The sequence below is a fragment of the Rousettus aegyptiacus genome, unplaced genomic scaffold (assembly GCF_014176215.1).
Source record: "Rousettus aegyptiacus isolate mRouAeg1 unplaced genomic scaffold, mRouAeg1.p scaffold_m13_p_17, whole genome shotgun sequence".
NCBI lineage: Eukaryota > Metazoa > Chordata > Mammalia > Chiroptera > Pteropodidae > Rousettus > Rousettus aegyptiacus.
In genome coordinates, this window is record NW_023416292.1 from 35,172,719 (window position 1) to 35,198,307 (window position 25,589).

The window sequence follows — 25,589 nt, forward strand, 5'->3', positions numbered from 1 at the left end:
TGGGAAATGGTCCCTCGGGGGTCATTACTGGAACAGGGGGATCCTCCCCAAGCCTCTGGTTCGCATTTTTATTTTATAGGCACAGAATTGCATAATACATTGTACTTTACTCTTTGCCTTGCCTTTCTGGAAAGTCACAGCCAAATTTTGTCATCTGGAAAGAACACAGAAACTCATGATGTTTATTCCATGTAAATCTGGCCTCTGACTCAAAAGATAACCCAGAGCATGGAAGAAAAGTTGCAATACATCTAATAAAGGCCTGGTATCCAGAAGTCATTCATTTCAGTATTTAAAATTTCGTTAGTTGTGTTTTTCCTAAGGACTGTGGATGATGAGAACAAAAACGTTTTTGGGTAAAAGGCAAACTTAAAGTTCCTTAGTAACAGTACCAGCAAAATGAGTGTCTGCAGTTATTAGAGAGATAAGTGGAAAGGACCAGATTGGAAAACAGAATCAAGCAATTTTTTTTTTTTTTTCCACCATGGCTCTCTGGCTCTCTGGCTCTCTGGCCAGAGAGCCAGAGAGCTATGACGAAAAAATCTACTCTGAGAAGAAAACGGGAAATAACCAGAACTTATTTCTAATCCATTGCAAGAGGCGTTTGTATAAAGAACTGAAGGGCCTTGGAGACTTTGGTCCTTGGTACATATCCCACCTCGACATTCTACCAGGATCGCATCATTGGCAGTAGGGTGTGTTTCAAAAACGTCTCTGGCGACACCCTAACGTTAGCCCGCCGATGTTGATTTAGCATCGTTGCCAGTGTATCTTTGCTATTATGAGTAATAACGTGAAGTGTTTTTGCTAACCTCCATTTCAAATTATGTGGTGGCATGAGTCAGCCATTCTGAGAGCACCAAAAATTATCCTTATGCAACCTTTCCCACTTCTGAATTTTTCCACTTTCCACTTTTCCAAATCGGGGGTTTTCTCCACAGTTAAAAATAGCCTCTTTGAATTCCTCCAGGGCCTCTGTGTGATTACAGGAGCAATTGTCTTGGTTAATGCTGCTCATGTAGCAAAGCGGTCAGCTAAAGGGCTCATTATCCCAAGATTCCAGGTCTTGCTGTTTTGAGTGATGCTCTAGTTTTATTAGAGCCATTTCCTTAGGTAACAGCAAATCAGCTAAAAGCAGTGTTTTTTTTTTTTAACTTCTTGTCCAATTTATGTGCTGTCAAAACTAGAAAACTCTTCCTTTCTAAAGCATTCCATGTTTGCATGCTACCTCTACTCCTGTTAGTGTATGTGATTATTTTTTGACTTCTTACCAGCTTGCAGGTCCTGGTAAGTTGGGCAGTTATTTTAGTCTTTGGAACTAGTTGAACTTCTGGAGTGGTATATATTTTAAGGGTGAATTTAGGTCCATGACAGCATTTTATATATGAACAGATAAAGTTAGGCCAGGGCTATCCAAGGTAATTTCTAACAAAATTATTTAAGGGAAAAGCACCGGAAGTTATGAGAATCATTTGGTAAAGAAAAAAAAACCTCTAACAACCTGGGTATAAAATAACACAGTTGTTTTATGTGAAAGACCCAAATTCTAAGTTTACTACTTTGGTACATTATTTTGGTAACAGATGTATGTAGTAGGATTTATTAACAGACCTTTATTTGTATGTATTTAGGCATACTTAGATATATAAACATAAAACAGATAATGCTTTAAAGCTTTTAACTATCATTTAAAAGCTTTTAAAGCTTTTACAATATCGTTGACTTATCAGTAAATAAAATGACATATATCATATTAATTTACCATTTAAAGAAACTTGAATAATTTTTCTAAATGAACAATCACATCTTATTCCATATATACGTGTATATCTCTGAAATTACTATATCCGGTGCAATTAACCATTTACACTAATTACTATCTTTAATTTGAGTAAATCTTGTTTTTTTTCTTTAAACACAAGAGAAACCTAGAGGAAAGAAAGGTTAGAAACTATTATAGCTATTTCTTATCTCACATTATGTAAACATTTTCGAAAGGTCAAAACTAGTAGACATCCATTTTTCATCCAAAGATATTTGCGTATTTTGTTAATCTAATGGCTTTCTTTAATTGCATTTAAGCTTCTAATGCAATTCGGTCTCAAAAATTGCCTTGCTGAAATATTCTTTAGCTAAAGTAGCTCCAAAACAGGACAAATCGTCTCCCAAATCATCCCCTTTAGACGATAGTCAGAATTAGTTCCTGATGTTATTTCAATGCCTTTTCCACTCTTTTGTTAATGATTTAACACCAAAACAGAAACAGAAACTGACTGGCAAATTACTTCATCCAAGAACTTCATTCGGCATTTGGCTAAGTATTTTAAAGAGACTTTGAAGACCAAAAACAAAAGAACTGTCATGAGGAACTGTTGTGCTGTTTGTCTAGAGATCATTTTGTGTGATGCGAAAGCATCCCTTCCTTTGTTTGCTTTCTTTGGGGATTAATAAGTGCTTGCGCTTTAATCTTATGGCTTGTTTTTGCGTCCCAGGCAAGGCGAGGGTCTCAGAGCAGGGCTGGTTTGTCCCTCATTAGTGTTTACTCAAGCTCCCAACCTAAACCTTGAGGAAAGTAATGGTGGATTGTCACACCTGAGTCTTTGGGGTCAGACCACACCTTCTTTCTTTCTTTCCGCATTTCTCAAACAGGCGACCCCTTGTGGGCTGCCGGAAGGAAGGGCACATTCAGACACCTTCACACCGTTGTTTCTCACATCCTTGCGAAACAGGCACAGCATGCTCAGACAGTCCAGAAGGACCTCCTACTGCGTACAAACCCATAAGCCTACCCTGGAACCCTGATTCCCTTCAATACCCTCAGTGTCGTGAAAAACTAGAGTTCGAAAACGTGTAAATCAGACCTTTACTGAAATACATGAATATTGTACTCTGTGAAACTGGAAAATCAATAGTGGGCAGAGCTAAGTGCCCCAAAGGTATTTCATCTGAGTTATACAAATACCTACAGATGGCCAAGGTAGGAAAAGCTTCAAAGTAAGCAGATCGCAAGATGGAAAAGAAACTGGTCAGACACTCTTTGAAAACAGTCTGAGGCAAGGCTGGGGACCTGGAGGCTGGCAGGCAGCTTCTCGCTGTGGCCTGAGTTCAAATCCTGACTCTGCCCTTTACCAGTCGGGGGAGCTGGAGTAAATTACTTAGTCTTGTACGTGAATTTCCTCCTCTGATTACAGCAGTACATACATACCTCACAGAGTTCCTTCATCTACCAAATTTTTATCAGGCATCTGCTATGTATCTTGTGAAACTCAATACTGGACAAAACGAAGTTCAGACTTCACAAAACTTTCATTCCGTGGGGGTTATTTTGGGGATTAAAAAGCACTTAGAAGAGCACCTTGCACATAGTACGTGTCCACGCCTGGCTCTGAAGATCTCTAGCTGCGGGGCCTCCAGGAGGTCTCTTGGGCCTCTGAATTCTCATCTCAGGTCCTTCGAAGCTCTGTTATTCTCTGAAATTTGATCCTGCATTTGGATGTGGGCCTTTTACCTATTTCCTCTGAGAACAATATTTCCTCTGCCTTTCCCTGCCCAAACAGAGGACACAAACCAGCTCCCGAAACCAGCAGAGGCTGGAAATAGTCCTTCTCTCACTCTTTGCCCAAGGGTGCAGGTCCCCTAGCACCAAGTAGCAGCCCCCTCTGCCCTGCACCCTGGAATAGCCCCTTCCCTTGGCCTCTGCTCCTAGATGCCTTGAGGAATAATAACTTCTTAGCAGCCAATTTAAGTATAACCAAGGTGTTTCAGAGAGATCTATGTTCCTCTTTAAAGAAGGAGCCCATTTGCTTTTACTAATAATCCCAGCCAATACTTATTGAGTGCCTATGATGTGTCGACTACATAGACTTTCTCACTGAATTCTGAAAACATCTCTTTGAATTATGTATTTCTTCCCTCATTTTATTGATGAAGAAACAGAGGCTCAGAGAAATTAAGTTACTTGCCCAAGGACACATAGCCAGTAAGTCAGAGGTGTATTTGACTCTGTCCAGTCAACCCCAAGGTTCTACCCGGGACACCACACTGCCTTCAGAGTGAAACTAGAGGACCGCGGGAGCCAACGACAATCCAAGTCTGTTTCCAAACACCAGGGGAGCCGACACCGGACGAACTTGGCAGGAAGCAACAGGCCCTCACGTGCAAGTACAGTGGATGTTTCTTAGACTCTTTTATGTCCTTTGTACTCGTTATCAGCAAGAAACAACTTCCCAAGGCCGGAATATTCCAGTGTAATGTAGATCTTATAAAACACTTGAAGTGGTGTAAACGAGGCAATAGATATGCTGGAGAGAGACCATAGCCAGAAAGAATGTGCTGGAAAGCTTCAGAACAGTGCATTGGGACCCAAAACATCATTGACCCGCAAAGGCCGCTTGTATTAAACCTTTGAGCTTTTGGACAACATGAGAAGATTAGCAAACCTGCGAATATAAATAAATACAAAGAACGTGTGCATAGAAAGGATGGGGCCAGATTGGGGGCTGTGGCAATGAGTTGGACCTGGTAGGGGCGCTTGGTTACACGCTTGGCCCCAGGAGACTGCAGCTGGGCCTTATATACATTCAAGAGGGCTGACCTCGGGTGGGGGAGCAGCAGGAATCCAAAGCAGCCATGATGGTGCTGGTATCTGCTTCTGGGTCTCTGCCCATGATGGAGCATCAGGGTTGAGGGACGACGCCCCCCCAAGGTCGGGCAATGAGAGCTGGGGTCTCAGTGGAGAATGTGGGATTCCAGAGCAACTCCAACCTGACTGCGAACCAATTGCCCAATTAAACAGAAAGCAGGAGTGCCGAGGGTTCATGGGGACCTGGAGGGAAGGAACAGCTGTGGCTTTGTGGCCCGGAGGGGTCAGGACACACCTTCGACCCCCAGATCCCCGAACCTTTAACAAGAAGACCCACCCCAACCCCCCAGCTGCTAGGTTTGATCCTCCTCAGGCTCAGTCTGCCTCTAGGCACTCGCTGGGCATTGAAGGCATTGGCAAGGTCATTGGTGCACTACTTGGGGCTGACTGAGCCCCCCTGAGCTAACTGCACAAGGCGCAGCACCCCCTCTACTCTAGACAGGGTGCAGGCAAGAGAAAGACAGAGAGGAGCCCAGAGGGATGGATCCTCTGGCCATGGGTCAGCACCGTGAGAAGACTGGTGAACCCCGACACCCGCCACATTTACTAGTCTTCCTGGTTACCGAGAGCGAGGCAGGTCTAAGTAATTGGTATCAAGTCCTAAGTCCCCGCCCCATTTTGGGGGAGGCCCACTCCAGCAGCGCCCCCTGGCGGCCAAACGTGCAGCTCCCAGGTGGGAAAGGGTCCCTCCTGCCTGAGGAATGCCCAGCTTTGCCCCGCGCCCCGGCTTCCTGCAGACCCCTTGCCGGCTCCCTGAACTGCTCCACTGCTCCTGCAAGGAATATGTTTCTGTTCGCGTGAAAAGGACAGACCATTAGGCGCCATCTCGGTCATCAAGATATTCTATATTTTCATCCAAAAGAACATCTTCAAGACATCTGGGCATTTGTGTATGGTGTGAGGTTGGAGTCACCTCTTTTCCATATGCACATTAAGTTGACCAAATGTCAGTTATTGAAAAAGCCATCCTTTCCCGCCCCCAGTGTTGGGGTAGGTAGAGACAGCAGTCTCTCTCTGACTTAGGGCAGGAGCAGGTGGAAGGCATTCTGCTCTCTCTAAGTCTTGGAAGGGGGCTGCACTTAGTCCAGTATCGGTCATAGCCCATGGAGGAGCAAATAGTCCCTAGGAGAAAAATAATTCTGCTCAGGAGCCAGGAGGAGTAAGGAAATTAAAAAAACAACCCCAGGGACCAGAAGAGGTATATAGGTGGGAAATTCGCAGAGAGACCGCAGAATGAGGTTTTGGCTTGGCAAGCATGAGACAGAACATGGGGATGAAGAGTTGACTTAACTTTGACTGGGTCACAGAGACGGGACAGCCCCAGGGGACTATCCTAGAAAGCAAGGGCTCTTAACCAGGTCTCAGAGCTGCAACCACAGTCAAGATGTCCGATAGGCGGGAATCCACCCAGAGGAGTTGGTGGGGCCCAGGACAGAGCCAGCCTTCTAGCACAATCTGAAGGACCAGCGCCTCACCACTACCCCCACCCCACCCCCCATCCTCCCACTCCCCCACCCCATCCCAGCCTCCACCTAGCCATGACAGGCCCCTTGGCCTCCTCGTTCACAGAAGCCAAAGGGAGAGGCAGTGGGGCACGACAGAGCATTGCCTCCGGAGCCAGACCTCCTAGGTTAGCATCCTGGGTCCACTGCTTACTGCCTGTGTGACCCTAGGAAAGGGTCTTAACCTTTCTGTGCCTCTGTTCCCGTCTCTGTAAATGGCCATGATAACAGCACGTACTTCATAGGGCTAATTTGAGGATTAAATGAGCTCATACATCTGAAGTTTCTAAAACAGAGCCCGGCATATGGTAAACTCTCCATAAATGTTGGCCGTTGTCCTCATTATCCTTGATGGCTAAGTTCAGGGCCCCAAACTCCCTGCCAGCGCTACCTGCTGAGCACCGACCAGAAGCAAAATACTAAACTAAGCATCATGTGAGAGCCTCCCATGCCAGCGGACTCAGCCCCTGCCTCCAAGAGAGGCAAGGAGACCTCTCCAGGACCCACCCTAGGGAGGCGCTGGCCTGTGGGCCGAGGGCAGTGCTGTCCTCTAGTAACCTTTGGGACACTGACCCCATACCAGAAGGTAAAGGGGAGACGGAACCCAACCCAGCCCCAGGGTGCCTTCCTCCCTCTTCCCCCTCAGGCAGGTTTTCTGCATCCTTGCAGAACCTGCTCCTTGGGGTCTTGCCCAGGTACCCCAGACCCCAGAGCTTCCTCCCCACCCTCACCTCCACTGCCCATACGAGCCTCTGCAAAGGCTCTAAGCGAGGGGCCTCATCTCTTCAACTAAGACTGGGGTGTAGCCAATACATGGGATCTGTGTGTGTGTGTGGCAGTGGGGGAGACAATTAGACCTTCCTCAAAGCTCTGAGCATCATAGGACAGTCCAGTTGGAGGAGACGAAGTGAACTCCTGCAGAGATCACCTTAACACTGAGATGTTTCAAAAAGCCAGAGCAGCCAGGAAACTAGTCAGGATCGGGCATGTGAAAGATGTGGCCTGACCTCATGTGGTAACTCGAGAATGGGGTGGAGTGGGGGGTCCAAGACAGCACAGCCAAAGGGCCAGAATGTACATGTCTCCAGCCTTGCCCAGGGGAAAGGGTGTCCGCATCAGCTGGCCCCTGGGCAGCTCTCTTTCTAGGGGCTTCCTGGCTTAGCCTAAGCCATAGCTCTCGCTGGGGGGATTTATACGTGAGCCAGCCCATCTAGTGAGTTGATGCGATGGGACCCACAAGTGTCTACTGCATGAGATAACGGGCACGGATGCCTGGAGAGGGTGCCCCAGCCCAGCTTAGAGCCAGGAACTGCAGCAGAAGCCAAAGCAGTTTTCACAATGGTCTCGGTACCGCAACCCTATGGACAAATTAGGAACTGCAAAGGGCTACCAGCCAAGGGCCAAATGGAAGCTGAAACCTGGCCTACAGCGAGGAACTCTCCCTGGCACGCTGCAGCCACCTGGAGGAAGGAACACTTTTCTTTAACCAAAGATGCCATCGGTTCTGTGAGCTATCAGGGCCATGTCTGCTCAGAGGGCCCACCTCTTCCTAACTCATACAAAGGCAGCATGTAGGTGAACATCAGCCCCGTGCTTGTGCATGACCCAGGTGTCCGAGCAGCTTGGCAAGGTACTTAGTACACAGGGACAGAACGTGGCAGCGAGGGAGAGAGAGAGCTTGTGGATGCTTGTGAGGGCTCCAGTGCCCAAGGCAGACCACCTTTGGGACACCTAAGTGCTGAGGCACCCAGGTGGCTCTGTGGGCACCGAGCCTGTTCAGCTACAAGACAGGATTGGAGTGGAGCAAGGAGTGACAGTAGCTTCATCGAATTTGTAGATTCACATAGGATGCTGCTGGGAACTCCCACTGAGCCAGTGGCATCAGTGATAATACAGCTGCACGTACCCCCTCAGGCTGCGGTGCCCAGGAACCCCAACCGGCTGCCACCTACATTGAGCAGGGCATGCACTGACAAGAGCCCCTGGGCGATCAGGAACCGAAAGCCAGCCTGTGCTCCGCTCCCGGGCTGTGCTCCTCGGCATGAGGCTCTGGCCACCCAAGGCTGTGCCTGGGGGCACAGGAGGGCAGAGGAGAAGGCGGCCCAGGGCTAACACAGGCTGTTCAAACCCTCACTGCTCACCGAGCCGCTGCTGGGAGACTCTGGAAAAAAATCCTGTTGGGAGTCTGGAATTCCCGATCTAAACTGGTAAGTAGCTTCCCAGGTCTGCTGCACACCTCTGTGGGAGTTGGTTCCCACAGACTGGTCATCTTTATTCACCATAACGGTTCAAGGGTCTGGCCTGCAGCGCCGCCTTCCTCCCCAGCGGCCTCTTGAACACCCTCTCTGTCTCCAGCTTGACCTCTGTTAATGTATTTACCCACCGAGGCCCTCGATGAATCCTGCGAATCCTGTGACTACGCCTCCCCTTCCTTCTCCCCTTCTCCACCCATCCTCCCCTCCCCCCCCCCCCCGCCTTGGCCTCTCCCACAGCAAATCTCTCCTGCCTCTGGGATGGGAGGACACAGCACCAGCAGGAATCAGCCTGCTGTAGAGAAGAGGGTGGGGGGCGGGAGGAGAGATGGAGACGGCGGAAGCAGTAGGCCCGGCCGGGTCACCCACACCAAGAGGCAAGAAATGTTCTCCAAAAAGGAGCAGCGGTCGATGGGCCCCGATGTCTCAGAAATAACAAGGACACCCATGCAGAGAACTAGCCTTGGAAGTGGGGACCAGTGGGGATGGTCTGGGAGAAGCGGCCGAAGCCCAAAGGAGGGCAGGGGCAGGGGACAGTCTGATGAGGAAGAGGGGGATAGCGCGTGCAGAGCACTTTATTAAAAAGTCGCCCGGGCTTACTCCCCACCGGGCGGGTAACGCTGCACACAGGGCGATGCTGCCCTCCCAACAGGAAAAGGAAATGGCCAAGACGAGGCTACTCAAAGAAGCGATGACGCAGGCCGACCGTCGTTGGTATTGTTCAAATACCTCTTCCTTTCCCGAAGACCTGAAGGCCTCTCACCTCAGCCCGTTAGAGGGTGCTGTGTCTCCGATGATGTGGGATTCAGGTGCTCCAAGCCTTTCAAGATTCTAGTTTGTCAGTCCTCTAGAGCACATGTACACCTGTACTTCACCTCAGACTCTAGAGTCAAATAGGTTTGAGTTTGAATCCTGGTGCTACATGCAAGGCTGAGAATGGGTTGGTACTCTCTCGCCTTTGCATAGCACCCCCAAAATTGGGAAGTCAGGGAAGAGGGGCGACTTGCCCAGCTGATAAATAGAACACTCAGGTTTCGAATCTGGACCAGCTTCTGACCTGCAAAATGGAGCCAGAAACTCCAGCCACACGCGGTCATTGCACAGGTCTAGAGAAGACTCCTGTGGCAGGAGTAGGTGCTGGGAATCTGTCCAGCCTGGTCAGGAAGGCAGGCGGGTGGAAAGGCCCAGGCTAGACCAGAGGCTGAGCTGGTCCCCGGCTCAGAGCAGGACTGCAGGACAGGGCCATTTACAGTCCTTTACAGACGTGCATCTGCTTCTTGGAGCCCCCCACCCCACCCCCTCGTCCCTGCACCTCTTTGTAACGAAAGTTAAAATGCAGCCACATTCCCTCATTAAATATAACTCTCCCTGGCTTTCAATATAAAAGGGCTTTAATAAATTTGCTTTTGAAATCACTCGATGATGAGTAACTCATTTACTTTTACTATTGGCTCTGATTTCTCTTCAATCATCCTGCATAGCCTGGAACTCTTGCCAAAAATGCAATTTACAAATTGTTTTCAAATATAATGACATTTCTGTGGATACCAAACTTAACAAATATTAAAGTTGACATGCTGCTTTCAGAAGAATTTAGTTAAATACTTAATTTGACATTGTTGTTGTTTTCATATTTTGCAGCCCCAAAGTCCTTCTCACGGGCCTTCATTCGGGCCTTTGAAAGCCCGCCCAGCCCCCTGGACAGAAGGGGTTTCCCCCGGAGTCCAGGGCGCTCGGACCCTCCCCATTTGTAGACGTGCCCGCCCCGCTGCAGGAACGCCCACCCCAGACAGTCCAGGGCATCCTACTTAGGGCAACGTCAGTCTCATTCTGAAAACAAAACGACTTGCCAAACGCTGAATTCAATGTGCTTTAATGGTTAAACCTTTATTGGAGTGTCATAGAAATAGTTTTATAAATGAGGTAACACTCTGATGCGGCGAGTGTTCGGGTGTAAGGTTTGGAACTTGGGGATCCCGGTCATCCTAACCAACCCCTAGCGGGGAGGCACTGTTCCCCCTGTGCTCTCCTCAACTACCCCAGGAGGGGGCGCGCCAGAGAGGTGACCCAGGGCAGGGAAGAGAGAGACGCGATTGGCAAAGCCTTGGGTACCACTAAATCCCCAATGTTTTGTGACTGTCAAGGGACAGTCCCCTGATGTAGCCGTCACTCAGGGTGAACCTCACAGGGCGGACTGAACCAGGTGGGTCTGTTTGCTTGCTTTATTGCTCTCTGAGGCCTTTTAAAGTTGTTTTTCAAATTTCCCCTGTAGTCCAGGTCACCCGCCTCCACAGAAGTGCTGAGGCTCTGGCTCCCTCACAAGGACGCCACCCAACCCCCCAGGCAGGTCAGAGGCAGATGTGATTCCAAAAAAAAAAAAAAAAAAGGAAGGAGGTGGAAGGTGGAGGATAAGGAAAGGATTTTAATCTCCGTTTACATACTTTAATTTCTATCAGGAAGCAATAAAATAAAATTCTATCTTGGACCTGGTCATTTCACTCACAGGCATCTAGGCTAGGGGAACAGTCTGCAAAGCCTTATGTTCAAATATAATATAATAAAAATAATAATTGCTATTGAGCCCTTACTTAGTGCTTTATATCCAGAGACTGAATTGATGGAATGAATCCAAAATCAACCCATGAGGCACAGCCATAATTATCCCTACAAAATGGGTGAGGACCTGGAGGTGCAGAGACCGGCAGTAACCTGCCCAAGGTCACACAGCTGGTGCTGGAGTCGTGGAGCCAAAACTCTGTCAGTCGCGACATTAGGCCATAGTCATTCCTAACCCAGAAGAGCTGTGATGGTAAGTCATGGTGAGGTTCACCATGGGACAGTGACCAGTAATTAAAATTTATATTTATAAACAGTATTTTAATGCAGTGTGCAAAAACTTGTTAAAATACTTTAAGACCACAAAATTACACATATATGATCTCAACTCAATGCCTTTTTAAAAAAGAATTGAAATACATAAATATATATATATATTTTAAATATATAAATATCTATCTCAGGCATGCAGATGATTAGCAAATACTGGCTGACATTGGTAGATAAGTGGGCTTTTTTTTTCCCCTTGTTCCCAATTTTTCTAAATTTGTCATGAAAATTGTTTTTAGGAAACAGTGTTAAGACCTTACTGTTTTAAAATGATTTTCTATTGATCAATGTAGAAGAGAAATTTCTGAGAAACAAAAAATCCAGAAGCAAGTTGTTTGAAAAGACAGAAGGGAGGCTGCTAATTCTTGAAACTGGTAGAATTCTTACAGCTGGGTCTCAGCACGCACCAAGAATGGACAGGGACAAGAAAATGGGACGTAGGGTCCCACACATGGCAAAGCCGGGGAGTAAACGCAGAGGGTTTGCTGTCTGAGTGTGGGCATACAAGACAGGCCGGCCCTGCCTTCAGAGAACCTTTAGAGAAGATACAGCACAGTTTATTATTAAGTGTATATACCTCCTTGAAAATAAGTTCCCTTCACCCTAAACAAGCAATGTTCCTTGGGCGCATGAGGCCCAGTGTGGGGTGGGGGAACCCTAGCTGCCCCTCTGGCTTCCAGGCCGGGTCCTGCGACAGGCCACTTGCACCTCCTGAGCCTGTCCCTCCACCCAGAAATCAGCCAGCGTTGTACTCTCTAGCTCATCATCCAGCTCTCACGTTCAGTTCTGTGGTATGTAAATGACTAGAACAAATTGGCAAGAGAGGCCTTCTGGGGACTGAAGGGCCCTGGGTATCGGCCAGGAGTGAGCCCGGCTAGCAGCCTTCAGGTGGCAGGGGCCTCAGGAGAGCTTCTGCTCGGGGGAGGGCGTGAGCTGGTGCAGAGGCAGCTGGCTGGGGCCGAGCAAGCAAGCTGACGGGAGGGGAGGAGGAAGCCAGCCTCCTGCTCCCTCATCAGGCCCTCAATTACACAGGCTCCCGCTGCTCTAGAGCTAATTGCATCTGAGGTGGCCAGCCTGTCGTCCTCCCTACGCAGCAGCAGCAGCAGCGGCAGCGGCAGCGGCAGAGGCAGCGGCAGAGGCAGCAGCGACCCGCTTCTCTGTTGCCAACCCAGGACCCTGCACAGCACAGGGCACATCCCACTTTCCTCCTTGGAGGTGCTCCAGAAGTTGTGTATTAAACATGGGACACAAGCTAAATTGTTAGATTTCCGGGCCACAACTTCTACCTACTGAATCAGAATCCGAGGAGTAGGACCTGGAAATGGCCTTTCAAACAAGTTCCCAGGAGATCCTGATAACCCCAGAGTTTAAGAACCACTGGCCTGGGCCTGCTTGAAAGTGCATATTGCCACATTGCCTTCCTGCTTGTAAGGCTGCCGCAAGCGGCTGGAAGCAGAGAGGGGGTAGGAGGAGTAGAAATCCCCATCAGAGGGGGCATGCTGGATGAGGGCCTGGCGCGCTCTCCTCTCCCCCACAGCGTCCTTTGTCAGTTTCCGCATACACGAGCCCACATCAGCCACGCCCAGTCGCTCCCCTCAGAATTTGCCTTCCCTCCACCAAAATGTTCCTGGCCACGATCTCAGCCACCCCCACATGGTTCTCCCTCTCCCGACAGAGACCCCACCTGCCTCATTACTTAAATAATCTTTATTTCTCATGCACTAGGAAAGATGGGATTGTATGAAACACTGCATTTCACAGCCAAGGCCTCGGTCCGGAAAACAACACAGGGAACCAGCCAGGTCTGGTCAAAACTCTGGGGACCACGCTGGGGATACCACGCCCAGGGCTGGTGGCAGATCCAGGACCCTCTAGCTGCAATGGCCCCAGACACGGCACAGGGCGGCTGCCCCCTCCCACAGAGGCACAGGAAGCTGACTCCAGAGGAACACGTGGACCAGAGGAAGGACGAAGAGGGCTGCCAGGCAGTGACTTGGCGGAGGCGGTGGTCCAGCACCTCCGACGCCTGAGTCCAGGACGCTGGGGCTACGACCGAGCTCTCAGCCCAGCTCCGCCCATCGCAGAGCTGCCGGAGCCCCGTGAACCACCCTGCAGCCCTGAGCCCACAGCGGACGTGTACAGGCCCCACCTGACTGTCCCCAAGCCATGTAAACAAGACGGGGCCTAAACGCAAGCCCTGGTCCAAACTCAGATTTGCCAGGCAGGACTCCAAAGGCTAGAGGGGCCAGCCCTCCACCACCATCCCCGACTCCCAAGGACTACCAGGCTTCAGAGGATCCTGGGACAGGGCCACCAGCAGGGCAGCCCTCAAACCTGGGCCATCGGGTGCCATAATAGGGGGAACAAATCCTGGGCACTGCTGTCACGGGGGTGGCACAGAGACAGATACAGGTCAGAGACATGCAGGACGAAGAAGAATGAACACATGCAGAGACCACGACAGGCTGGGAGGGGACCAAGGACAAGACATGGTCACGGTGCTGAGATGTGGGGGGCCGTGCGGCGGCCAGGCTCACTGAGGCCCCGGGCTCATGGTGACACCCGGCTCCTCCGGGATGGTCTCCAGCATCTCACTCTGGACCGCCTGCGTGATGAGCGCCAGCTCCTGGCACAGCGTCTCGTAGCGGTAGCCCACGCGGATGTCTGGCACATTGGTGCGGCGGATGTCATTGCCCTCGGGGCCCTCCTTGGTGTAGTTGGGTCCCAGCCAGTGGCTCTTTACCTGCAGGGTGAGGAGGTGATAGGCGGGGCTGCCGCGGGCTCTGAAGGGCCGTGTCCCAGGACCCCCAGGACTTCCCCCAATACGGAAGAGAGGAGGGAGAGACGATGCGAAGGCCAGGCCGGCGGGCGGGGTACCTTGTGGGAGAAGCCGCTCATGAGCACGCTGTTGCGTGCCAGCTCACACATGTCGCAGGAACTGAGCTTCCACACCTGGGTGGCGATGCTGTACTCCTCCATCAGCGGCTCCTGCACAGGCCAGGTTCCCTCAGACAGGCGCACCAAGCCTTGCCACCTGGTCCCTCCCCAAGGGACTGGCCACCAGCATGCTGTGCTCTACCAGCAGGGGGCAGCGCTAGCCCTGAGACCTGGTGCCTAGGTGTCCTCGGCCCAGGACGCCTGCCGTCTGCTGCCTGAGGGGTTCTGACCTTGGTGAAGTGGAACTGCAGGGGGTCGTCAGTGGACAGCGAGACCATGAGGCCGCGAGACAGGTACTCGGGTAGCGGGTTCCGGTGGTAGCTGAGGAAGAGGCTGTTGTTGCTGAGCGGTGACATGGCGATGCCGATCTGGGCCAGGTAATACAGGTACTGCAGGACAGGGGCCTAGGCAGGCGACAGGGAGGGAGGGCGGGTCGGGCGGCGTCCGGGCTGGGAAACACCCCAGGTTCTGGGGGCACAGGCCACAGTCGTGGTGGGGGAGTCCCGGCTGGGCTTGATCTGTGGAAGGTCAGTTACAGCCAGCATCCACGCCGCGCCCAGTGTGGACACTGGGGCGTGCAGCGGTGCGGACTTGGGGCTGCGTGCGGAGGAGGATCAGCTGCTGAAGGGGCCCGAAGGGTCGGGAGGAAAGTAAACGATTGGGAAAGACGCTGGGGATGTAGCCCTGACCTTGCGCAAAAGCAGCCCATGGGAGATGTTCTCAGCCAGCATGAAGGCCGACACCAGGTGGTGGATGGGCCCAGCCTCCCCGCAGTGCGGCCGCAGCACAAATGTGTGGAAGCCCCTTTGCCTGAGGGACATGAAGACCGCATCAGCTCCCAAGCCCAGGCTCGCCGGGCTCCCACCCTGAGACGGCGTGCGCCTCGGACAGGGGGCAGGGCTAGATTCTTGGCTGCGAGGCAAGGTGTGAGCCATGGAGCCCCAAGGACAGAGAAAACCCATCAGGTCCATCCTGGGGCAAGAGGGCGGTCAGGTCTCCGTGGGCCCAGCCCAGAGCAGGGCCAGGGCCAGGGCCAGGCCTGTTGCGTGAGAGGGTGAGAAACAGCAGGGCAAGCAGAGGTGCAGAGCCCGCACCTGCGCAGGTGGTTCAGCATAGCCATGTTGGCATAGGTGTAGTACAGGTAGTAGGCGTAGGGCGGGTTGTCCTCCTCCACCCAAGCCTCGGGGAGGGGGCTCTCCAGGTTGAAGACGTGGTTCTCAGGCTTGGACTCATCATCCACGCTGTCAAAGCCATCCACCTGGCATAGGACCCTGGGGTTATGCCCTGAGCTACCTCCAGGCCTGAGGCAGGCTCTCCTCCCCTTGCCCATGCCCAGCCCTGTGCCGCCCCCTCACGTGCTCCAAGAAGAGGTGCAGCTCCGGGTGGCTGGCAGGGTGCACGGTGGCCTCGAACAGCGGCAGGAAGATGTTCTCCAGCATCTCCTGAAAGTTAGCCAGCTGGCCCTTGGTACGGTACACATCACTGCGGGAGAGATGTAGGCACATGGGTGCCCATAGGTCAGGGCCGGTTTGAGGGCACCGGCAGGCCAGGAAGGGTCGGACCATGGTCCAAGATCACGGAAGCACTTTCGAACCATACTGGGTGGGCCGGGCTGGACGGACCATGGGTGGAACCAGGGAGGGCCTCCCTTTACTCAGAGGACTCCCAGGAGGACAGGAGGCTGGCCTGGGCCCCTGGAACTCTGCCCCCTGTCCCTCCCGCTCCCGGGGACACTCACAAGAGGCGGGGCACCTGCACGAGCCAGCGCACGTTTGGGGAGTGTACGCGGTGCATCACGGCCCAGCGCGCCAGCTTGTCCCACTCGTCCCTCGAGCGCCCGTAGATGGAGAGCCGCAGCTCCGCGTTCTGGTACTTGCTCTCCTCCAGGTCCGACATCACCTCCTAGGCACACGCAGGCGGCCACCGTCATGCTCAAGCTTCCCACGCACCACCGCGTGTGCTCAGTCAGACCTCCTCAGGCCTGAGCCGCCCTCCTCACCCACCCCTGGGAGCCCCCAATACCCCAGCTCTCGCTCAGGCAGGGGAAGGGCTGCCCAGGGCCCACACTGCCCTGTACCTGGGCCCTGGCAGCCACGCCTCCTCACCTTGATGATGTGAGCGAAGTATTTCCCAGAAACCCTGTTGTCCGTCTTGATGAAGATCTCTCGGAGGACAGACTCCCCAATAGGGTTGTATTTGGCGTTGAATTTATCGAAGCGATGGAAGGTGTTCCTGTCCTGGGGTAGACAGGTGGGCCCAGGTCACCCCGACCGTCGGCCTGCACCCTGACCCAGCCCCTCGGCTCCCATCGCTGGGACAAACCGCGTGCACGTCGAGTGTGTCCACACTCAGGTCGTAGGCGGTGAGATTCATGCTCTCGAAGACCTCCCGCAGCGTCTGCTCGCGGCCCTGCTCCACGTGCACGATCTCCTCCAGGTGCCGCTTCATCGCCCGCTTGATGAAGCGCAGCAGGTGCTTCTGGTTCATGCAGGAAGAGGCATGGATGTGCGTGTCCACCTGGGGTGAAACGGGGCTGCTGAGCCCGCCGGGCTGGGAGGGTGGAGCTCCTGGGCGCTGGGCTGGGAGCGGCCTCTCCAAGCTGGGTGCTGGCTGGGGGCCCAGACCCCCTGGGGCAGGCTGGCCAGAGGTGCAGGGCCAGCCTCGGGTGAGGACCCACCTTGCGGATGTTGTAGAAATCTCGGTGTGGCACCTTCTTCTGGGCGGCCAGCTCCTTCATCTCGTTGAGCAGCACGTGCATCTGGAACTTGGAGCTCAGGTACTGCAGCCGGCGGTAGCAGAACGACTTTCTGGCAGGAGGAGAAAAAAGCAGGGGCTCAGGGCCTGTGGGGGGGCCCTGAGGAGCCCGGGGAGCAGAGCGGAGGAGGCAGCAAGGGGGTACAGGGCTGAGGCTGCCAACAGGGCGGCGGACCGCAGGAACGTCTAGGAATCGGTGACTTTGAAGCGGGGAGACACTGGTGACGGGTGTCTGGGCCAGGGCCGGGGCTGGAGAGTCCGGGCTGGGAGGGGAGCTGAGTGTGTGCGACCGGTGGAGACTCACATGGGGCCGTTGATAATCAGGGCCATCAGCACATTGACGTCGGCCACGAACTCCTGCAGGTCCGGGTACGGCAGCTCCACCTCCAAGCAACTGGCAGGTGGGGGGAGCTTAGATGACGAGAGCAAGTGGGCCCTGTGGGCCCCCCGACTGCCCCCCAGCACACCCCATCCCTTCTTACTGCTCATCAGGGTCCCTGCGGGTATAGACGTGAACCACGCCCCGCACCATGCGCAGACCCAAGCCCAGGTCCCCAGGCATGGTGCTAGGCTCACAGTGCTCATAAGGGTGCTGCTCCAGCGCCGGCGGGTGCACCGGGGCATCTGCAGGGTGGGGAGGGTGGGGTCAGGGCCAATGCTCTTCTGGGCCACCACCCACCGCCCAGCCCAGAGGCCCAGCAGAAGGGCAGGGAAGCCAAGGCCTCAGCAGGACGGGTCCTGCCCCCGTCTTGACCCCACACCGGGAGGCTGGAATGAGGCGGGGTGTGGGAAGACGCAGGCAGGGCGAGGGTCCTGGGCCCCGAGCTCGGGGAGCCTGGGACACCCGGGCCGGGCCGGGGACCCACCTGCAGACACAGGGGTGTCGGGACCCTGCTCGTAGGTGCGCGTCTCCAGAGGCTTCTCGGCCAGCTGCTGCAGGTGGCGGCGGGTGGTGGTGCAGAAGCCTTGCAGGGACAGCGCCATGTACTTCTCCCGGATGAAGAGGGCCCGCACCACGCTCTTGGCGGCATCCAGCAGGTCTGTGAATGGCACCTGGAGACAAGGACACGCGATCACTCCCCTCGGTCTGCCCCAGGCCGGGCTTCTTGGCACCTCGACCCCAGAAACACTCACACGTCTCAGTTCCCAACACACCAGCTCGTTCCCACAGACCCTCCGTCCCTCCGGCGCTGGAAAGAGAAACGCCCTCTCTAGTGCCACCCCCGCTCCCCGTGCTGGGGGCGCCCGCTGGGGCCCACGGCCCTGTCCACACTCACCCCACACTTTTCCTCCCCGGAGATGGTGACGCGCTGGAATTCCCGCTCCAGCACCATGTCACGCTCCCTCAGGCCTCGGTCACCCTGCCCCTCACCCTGCTCCTTGTAGAGCCTGTGGAGAGGCGGGTGCGAGGGAGGGGGTTGGGGCCAGCAGCGGGACAGGCCCCGGCCCCACCTCCCCCACGTCCCCGCACCCCTCTGCCCCGCTCACTGGAGGTCCGAGTCACTGTCCGTCTTCAGGAAATCTTGCTTGGCCCGAAGCAGGATGTCCGGCTCCAGCCTAGAGGTGAGGGGACAAGCGGTCAGGCAGACGACGAGGGACAGCCCTTGCTCGGGTCCCCGGCCCACGCTCGGTGCTGTGCGTGTGGTGTGACTCGCGGTCCGCACGGGGCCGTGGAACCCTGCACTGCGCCTGCTGCCCTTGCCCCACGCCGGAGAGGAGCAAGCACACCCTGAAGTTACGCCGCACGCTCCGGGCCGCGCTGGCGGGCAGGAGACGGCACCGAGGCCCAGCAGCCTGCCCCGCGGCCTGCGCTTCCAACCCCTGCTCCGTGCTGTCTCCCCGGCGGGCCCCAAAGGAGGGATGGGACAGGCAAAGGACAGAGACGGGGCTCTAAGTGTCCAATGGAGACAGAGGGACGCCGGGCAGGCTGCCCTATGCCCCTCCCCCACCACAACCCCCCAGTCTGTGTCCCGCCCCACAGCTGCCTGGCTGTGCCCCCCATGCCACACACAGCTGCCTGGCTGTACCCCCCTCCCCACCCTGTGGCTGCTAGGTGTGCCTTCCCACCCCAGGCCATATGGCTATAAACCTCCTGCCCCGAGGCTGCCTGGCTGTCCCCAGCATCCCGCAGCTGCCTGACTATGCTCCCCATCCCAGGTTGTCTGGCTGTGCCCCCCACCCCACAGCTGGCTGCCTGCCTGCCAGGCTCTGGGGCCAGGGGCTCACTTGACATCCTGGCTGATCTGCCGCTCCAGGCGCTGCCTCCTCTCCTCCAGCTGCTCAATGGGGCTCTCTTCGGGGAACTCGTACGGGGCACTGCGGAGCTCGCTCTCAGCCAGGGAGCGGCTGAACAACTCCTGGTGGAGGGAAGGAAGGGTCAGTTGGCCTGGCCCTCAGCCCCCAGGCCCTCCCTTGCAGAGTCTGGGGAGGACATGATGGCAGCAGGAGCTGGGGGAGCCTGGGAGAGGCTAGGGATCGGGGCACAGCCAAGCGTGACGTCAGGGGACGGGGAGCAGAGACGGAGCATGGGGGTGGTGTGGAGGGACACAGGGTGAGGTGCCAGGCTATACCTCGGCGATCTCCTTGCATTTGCCATCCATAGACGTGCGCAGGTCGAGCGGGAAGTGCTTGAGGCAGGGGGCGGGGCCTGGCAGGGACCGGGCAGACTGCAGCGGAGGGGCCCCCAGCCCACCCCGCGCCTCTGTGGAGACAGTGATGCCAGGGTCAAGGGGTGGAGGGCAGGACCTGGGTGCACGGAAAGTCCTGGGCCCCTGCCCACCCCAGGCCAGCCCCAAAGAGAGGCCAGAACTTGGAAGGGAGGCAGTCCCTTCTCAGAGGCCAAGGAGTGAGTCCGTGTGTGGTTCCCAAAGGACCTCGCCCTCAGTCTGGCACTGGGACCCCTCAGACATCCCAGGCTCGGGGGGTGGGGGTCCTGAGTCTGCCCCTAGAACAAGTGGATTCATCCAGTCCAGGAATCAGAATCGGAATACTGGACTAGAAGCCGTTCCCTCAAGCCTTCAGAACCTCCATGTGAGAACCTCCTACAGGCGGGCACACGTGTGTGTATACACACGCATACACATACGCATGCTCCAAGCACTCAGTAAGGACCTGGTGGCCACACCAGCGATCCCCAGCCCACAGCTTCCAGGGCAGTCGGTCCAGGATCGGACCCGTCTCTGAGCTAGCAGATCCTCTTTTCAGGCTAGGGCCCTAGCCTGATGCCTTAGACCTACAGAGCAGGGGGCGCCACAGCTGCCACTCAGCTCTGATCTGGGGACCAGCCCTCAAGGCAAGAGGAGGAGAGGACGTGGAGGACCTCATTGGCAGCAGGAACCCTACCACCTCCCCGGAGGCCTGCCCTCTTGCCCAGGACCCCGGGGCTGCCAAGATGTGGCCTGGCCCCAGCCTGCCCCTCCCACTGCTGGCTGCCCCTCCAAAGGGAGCTGCCACGAACAGTCTGCGCCACTCAGAGGCCCCAGGATCTGGGCCGGAGGCCCCGGGGAGGGCCTGGGGAAGAGAGTCAGAGAGCAGGGCGCCCCCCCCGGCCCCGCCCCCATGGAGGGCAGAACTCCTGGGCTGTACCACTAAGAGGCTGGGCGAGAGGCCTTGAAGCTACAAGTCTGCAGGGGCTGCCTGAGCTCCCAGACCACCCTGAAGGACCCTCTGTGGGCCCACCAGCCCCACCCTCTCCAGCAGGAAGCTCCCCACACCCAAATGGGCTCTCCCATCCAGTTCTAGGGGGCTCCTCTCGTCCAGCTCCCTCCTTTCCCTTCTCCACCATTGAGTGAGGGGCATACTGGAGGCTCTGCCCAGGTAGAGCACCTTAAAGTCTCTAGGCCCACTTTCCGAGGCCCCAGAGTCTAGTCCCAAGGCTGGACAAAGGGAAGAGGAGGTGCCTGCCCCAGATCCAGGACCCAGCACCCACCTGTCTTCGTGCCTGCCTGCGTCGTACCTGCAAAGTTCAGGCAGGGCCAGCCAACAGCCCTGTGCCCCTTGCCCGCCTGTTTGCTAAGTGGAGCTGCAGCCAGTCCCCCAGGACAGCTCAGGGGCCGGCACGGGCTGTACCAAGTGCAGCTGCATGCAGGGGAGACCCTGAGATGACGGCAAGCAGGGGGCTGAAGGAGCTCAGGGGAGCCCAGAAATCAAGGGAAGGAGCATCAGAGTTCAAGATAAAAGGAACGCCAGCCTGAACAGGGCCTTAATCTCCACAGTGCCAGGGCCCAGCCCAAAGGAGGGCCCCCAAGGGGAAGGAGCAGGCTAGGCTGGCAGGGAGGGGCCAAGCCTCCTTAAAACGTACTGCCCTGGGGTACAGTGAGTAGGTAGGACCTGACGGGCCAAAGAATGGGGGTGGTGCAAAGAAAGGGGTCAAGCAGCGCTCATTTCCATACCCAGAAGCCCCACGGCACCCTCCTCTGCCCAGTGGCCTTGTTTTGCTTACCACTGTCCTCTGGGGCCCTGCCTATGGGGTCCCTCGGGAGACAGGGCCTCTGACTGGGAGAGGAGCTGACTAGAAGCTGGGGAAGTGTCTCAGTCCAGGTAGGGACCAGTTACTGAGCCTCTCTGAAGCCCAGGGGCGAGTTCATGGCCCCCTAGACTCCAAGCCCTGTTTCAAGCCCATCATCAGGGATGAACTGCCCAGGAGGAGAGGTGTGGGGAAAGGGGGACTAGAATGTGGAGGACTTGAGTCTGACTCTGTTCCCGCTTACTAGCAAGTCACTACCTCTCAAAGGCTTCAAGGCTTGTCTATAATAGGGTGATAAGCAGGTCCTCTCCTGTGTAGCCACAGATGCCATAAGGCTCACAGAGATACAGCTCTGTGTATATTCTGTAAAACACCGTAATCTACGATTACGAATTCCTGAGACCCTCCAAACATGTCCAACATGCATTCCTACCCATGGGGAGGGTGGGAGGTTCTTGGGCCCAGCACAGACCAAGACAACTGAGCAGTAAAGGGCAGCAAAGAGAACAGAGTTCGGCAGGGGTGGAGATGGGGGGTTGGGGGGGGGGGCGACACTATCTCTTACCTGAAAGAGCAGGAAAAGGGAGAGAGGGCACCCGCTCTGCCCCCCAGGGTGTGAGATGGAGCCTGAGGTCCTTGCTTGCCCAAGAATTTTGACCTTACACACCTTCTTGCCACTTCTGACCCCCTCCAGAGGAGGCCGTCTATGGGGCGATCTGTAAGGGGTCCAGCAGGAGCTGATTCAAAGGCCCTAATCTCAACCGCCCCTCCTAGCAGAGTGCCCCAGGGCCTCCCAGAAATGCTGGGGTGACCGGGACAAGTTCCAGCAGCCTTCCAAAGCAATCTTCCCAGCCTGCCAGGCCACTGCACGGGGCTGTTGGGGTTCACCGGGGGTGACGGGCAGTAATCGCCATACTCCCTGAGGCCAGGCCTAGAAGACCCAGCTGCCTGCTGGTCCCCTCTCAGGGTCTGTGTCGCGGCACCACATACACACACACACACACACACACACACACACACTACACGCGGAAGTGGCAGGGCAGTCGACCGAAAGCTAGCCACTCCCACCAATGCCAAGATTCTGGCCATGCCACCCACTTTCTTAACCAGGATTCCCCTCACTCACGGCCAGGACTGCCTCAGTAGGCAGCGAGGTGCCCAAGGCTTCGACCCAGAAGTATGATGTTCCCACCATATGACCAACCCAAAGATATATAGATCCAGCTTCAGGGAACACGCCCTCTGGATGGCACGGACCTGAGCACAGAGAACACAGACCCTGAGAACAGTGCAGATCAGGACAGCATCTTCGATGGCGTAAGAAAACACAAGAGGTAAATGATCAGGCTATAGGTACAGAGAGCTGCTGGGAGAGAGACTGACTTGACCTGGTCACCAAAGTGGGGGTGGTCTTTCTTTAGCCACAAGGCCTGGGGACAGAGGATGGCAGGTAGATATCCCCCAACAAGCACAGACCCAGGCGGTCCAGCCTTTAAGGAACTGGGCACAACCACACCAGGATGCCAGCTCTAAATGGTGCAGAGATGCCTACCACAGTGGGAGCCAAACCAAAAGGTGCGGGAGCACGCACAGGTAAGCAGCAGACCCAGCCTGAGCACCGCATAGCATGGCCCAAGGACATCCCACACTCCTGAGGAAGCTCACAAGACAGACTAGGAATGATCACGGAGCAAACAATCAATATGGTTGCCCCCCGCCCCCAGCCCTGGGATTCCCGTCAGCAATGAGTGCGCCCTAACATCAGACCCCCAGTGAAGGGTCAGATATCTAGGGTCCGAGAAAGAGGAATTAGACACAGGAGAACAGCCTGAGCCTGCCTGGCAAAGGCACAGCCACCAGCAGCATGGCCAGTCCGCAACCAGTCAGCCCCACACATCCCCCACTCCATTCACACACACTCCACTTGCAAACAGTCCCAGCACATCCACACACTGACACGTGTGCAAACACAGCGCTTGCAGCACCCACACCCACGCCCACTCCCAGTTACAGAGGACAGCATGCCCGACATAGAAACCTGTCACCCTCCACCCCAACTCCCTCCCCACGCCACCTCTCAAACCAGCTGTCCCTGGGACCAAGGACGAGGGGCACAACAGCAGAGAGGGTGCAGAAGCTCCTCCCGCCCCCAGGGGACCAGTGACCAGAGCGAAAAATGGTGGAGCAGAGCCAGTGCCTGGGCCAGGATGCACACACTCACCTGCTACTGCAGAAGAGGGCTGCTGGCCGGCGCGCTTCTTAAAGGGATATTTAGCTTTGGGTTTGCCCGGGCCGGATGCATAAGATGCCATGGCTCTGGCCGCGGAGATGGCGGGGGAGTCTGAGCCGCACCAGCTGGGCCTGTCTCTGCCACATCCAACCCCTTCCTCCGCCCCGCCCCCAGCGGGAGTGACTGATGCAGGAAGCAGAGGCCCCGCCGGCGGAAGAGGCCCTGGCCACGATTTCTGATGTTGTCTAGGCAACCTCCAGAGGGGGCCTCCATCCCCGCCCCTTGTCCCTCCCTTCCTCTCCCTCCCTCATCCTTGGAGTGACGTGGGCCTGGGGGATGGAGGTGAGAACAAGATAGGGAAGGGCCAATATCCAGCGCTCCGCTAACCCTCTCTGTAGACTTGGAGCCCTCGTCCCTTGCCAGGGCTCTGGGTCAAAGACTCAAAGTCCAAGCTAGCTGGTCCAGCCAGCCTGGGAGGAAAAAAAAAATAAACAAACAGGAATCCACAGCGAGCTCCCCCAAACTCAAAACACATTCTGCTCATGGCAGGCGCAGTCAGTGAACACCCAGCCCCTCTGGGACAGAATCCCCTTTTTTCTTCTCTATCCGAACCCCAGTCCCAGGGTAGCCCAGCTCTGGTAGGATAGAGTAAAACGGAGAATCCCAGCCTGGAAGGGAGGAGCCTGTCTTGGGAAAATTCCACTGTCCAGAAGAAGCGACTTAATAGGATGGCAGGGAGACCAGAAGGCTGGGGCTTCTCTGGGGTCTGAGAGACTCCAGCGTCTTCTGACTCTTCCTTCTGTCTTTCCACACTCAGGCTCTGCTTTCCTAGGCCCTCCCCAAGAGGAGCTGGCCTCATTCCCTAGGTCTGCTGGTTGCGCTGAGACACTCCCCCCTGCCCCCAACACACCAACACCACCCTCTTGTCCCCCAGGGAACCTGCACTTCTCTGTCCCAGAGACCCTCCCCTCAACACAGGCACACACACACTCACCTGAGGCCATGCTGCCCGAGCCCTGAAGGGGACCGGTGAGGCTGCGCGCCAGGATGTGCACAGCAGGGAAGCTCTGGTCGCGAGGGAGGGGACGAGGGCTGGGGCCCGGACCCCGGCCAAATCGTTCCAAGAGCCCCTGCCCTGGCACCGAGACGGCAGAAGTAAGGAAGTCTTTCAAACTGCCAGCTGGTGGGAGGTGGACCCCCGCAGACCTTGGCGGCAGCACCGGCCTGGAAGACCCCCAGCCCCGCACTCGAGGCGGGCAGGCCACGTGCTCCCGGGACAGCGGGACCCGGAACTCGCCTGCGCTTCTTGCCACACTCTCTGGGTGTTCGGGGTCGGCTTCCCGCAGTTGAGCTGTGGGGTAGTCACACAACAGGTGCGACCCCTCCGAAACCTGGCCAGCGCCGCCAAGCGATTCCGCGGCCCCGGCCCCGCCCCCACGGGCCCCGCCCCTACCCCGGCCCCGCCCCCGCCATTTTTCCTTTACCCGGCGCCACGTGGGCAGCAGCCTCTCCGGTGTTGGCCCTGCGGGGTCTAGTGCAAGTTCCGTGCGTCAGCTTCCCCATCAGTAAATGGGATGGGGTAATCGCGCCACCTCACTCAAAGGCGTTATTATGAGGATTAAATGTTCAGCACCTTTGTGCGGTGCTTGGCATAAAGTCAGCGCCCAGTCACTTTTAGCAGTTCTAGCCCAGCATTCTCCCTCTGGGTGTCTGTTTTCTCCTGGCAGGCAGAGGCAGGCAGGGCGTGCCCTGTGTTTGGCTCCCCTTCCCACATTTATTTCTATATTTGTTGGTTAAGCGCTTAGGCTCTGTAGCCAGAGTGCCTGGGTTCACTTCCAGACTCCACCTACTTCCTGACTGACTTTGGGAAAGTTACTTAACTTAGCTGAACTTCTATTTCGTCTATAAAATGAGTGTAAGA

The 25,589-nt window shown here is 55.7% G+C and overlaps 1 protein-coding gene across 2 annotated transcripts; it reads right to left on the minus strand.

The window, feature by feature from the left end:
- Positions 1-12,970: 12,970 nt before the first annotated feature.
- AMPD2 (adenosine monophosphate deaminase 2) lies at positions 12,971-25,095 on the minus strand. 2 transcript variants are annotated; one of them, XM_016155646.2, is made up of 18 exons: positions 24,663-25,095; positions 19,544-19,674; positions 19,200-19,330; positions 18,462-18,530; positions 18,251-18,362; positions 17,840-18,026; positions 17,456-17,597; positions 17,278-17,367; positions 16,897-17,026; positions 16,542-16,736; positions 16,325-16,456; positions 15,958-16,121; positions 15,575-15,701; positions 15,314-15,477; positions 14,909-15,029; positions 14,450-14,623; positions 14,160-14,270; positions 12,971-14,025 (listed from the first exon to the last, which is right to left on the minus strand). In XM_016155646.2, exons 1-18 carry the CDS (start codon positions 24,670-24,672, stop codon positions 13,816-13,818), a joined length of 2,400 nt encoding a protein of 799 aa, XP_016011132.1. In that variant the 5' UTR covers positions 24,673-25,095; the 3' UTR covers positions 12,971-13,815. The 2 variants fall into 2 exon arrangements, with proteins under 2 accessions (XP_016011132.1, XP_016011131.1); XM_016155645.2 differs by lacking the exon at positions 24,663-25,095 and adding an exon at positions 23,660-24,603.
- Positions 25,096-25,589: the final 494 nt, after the last annotated feature.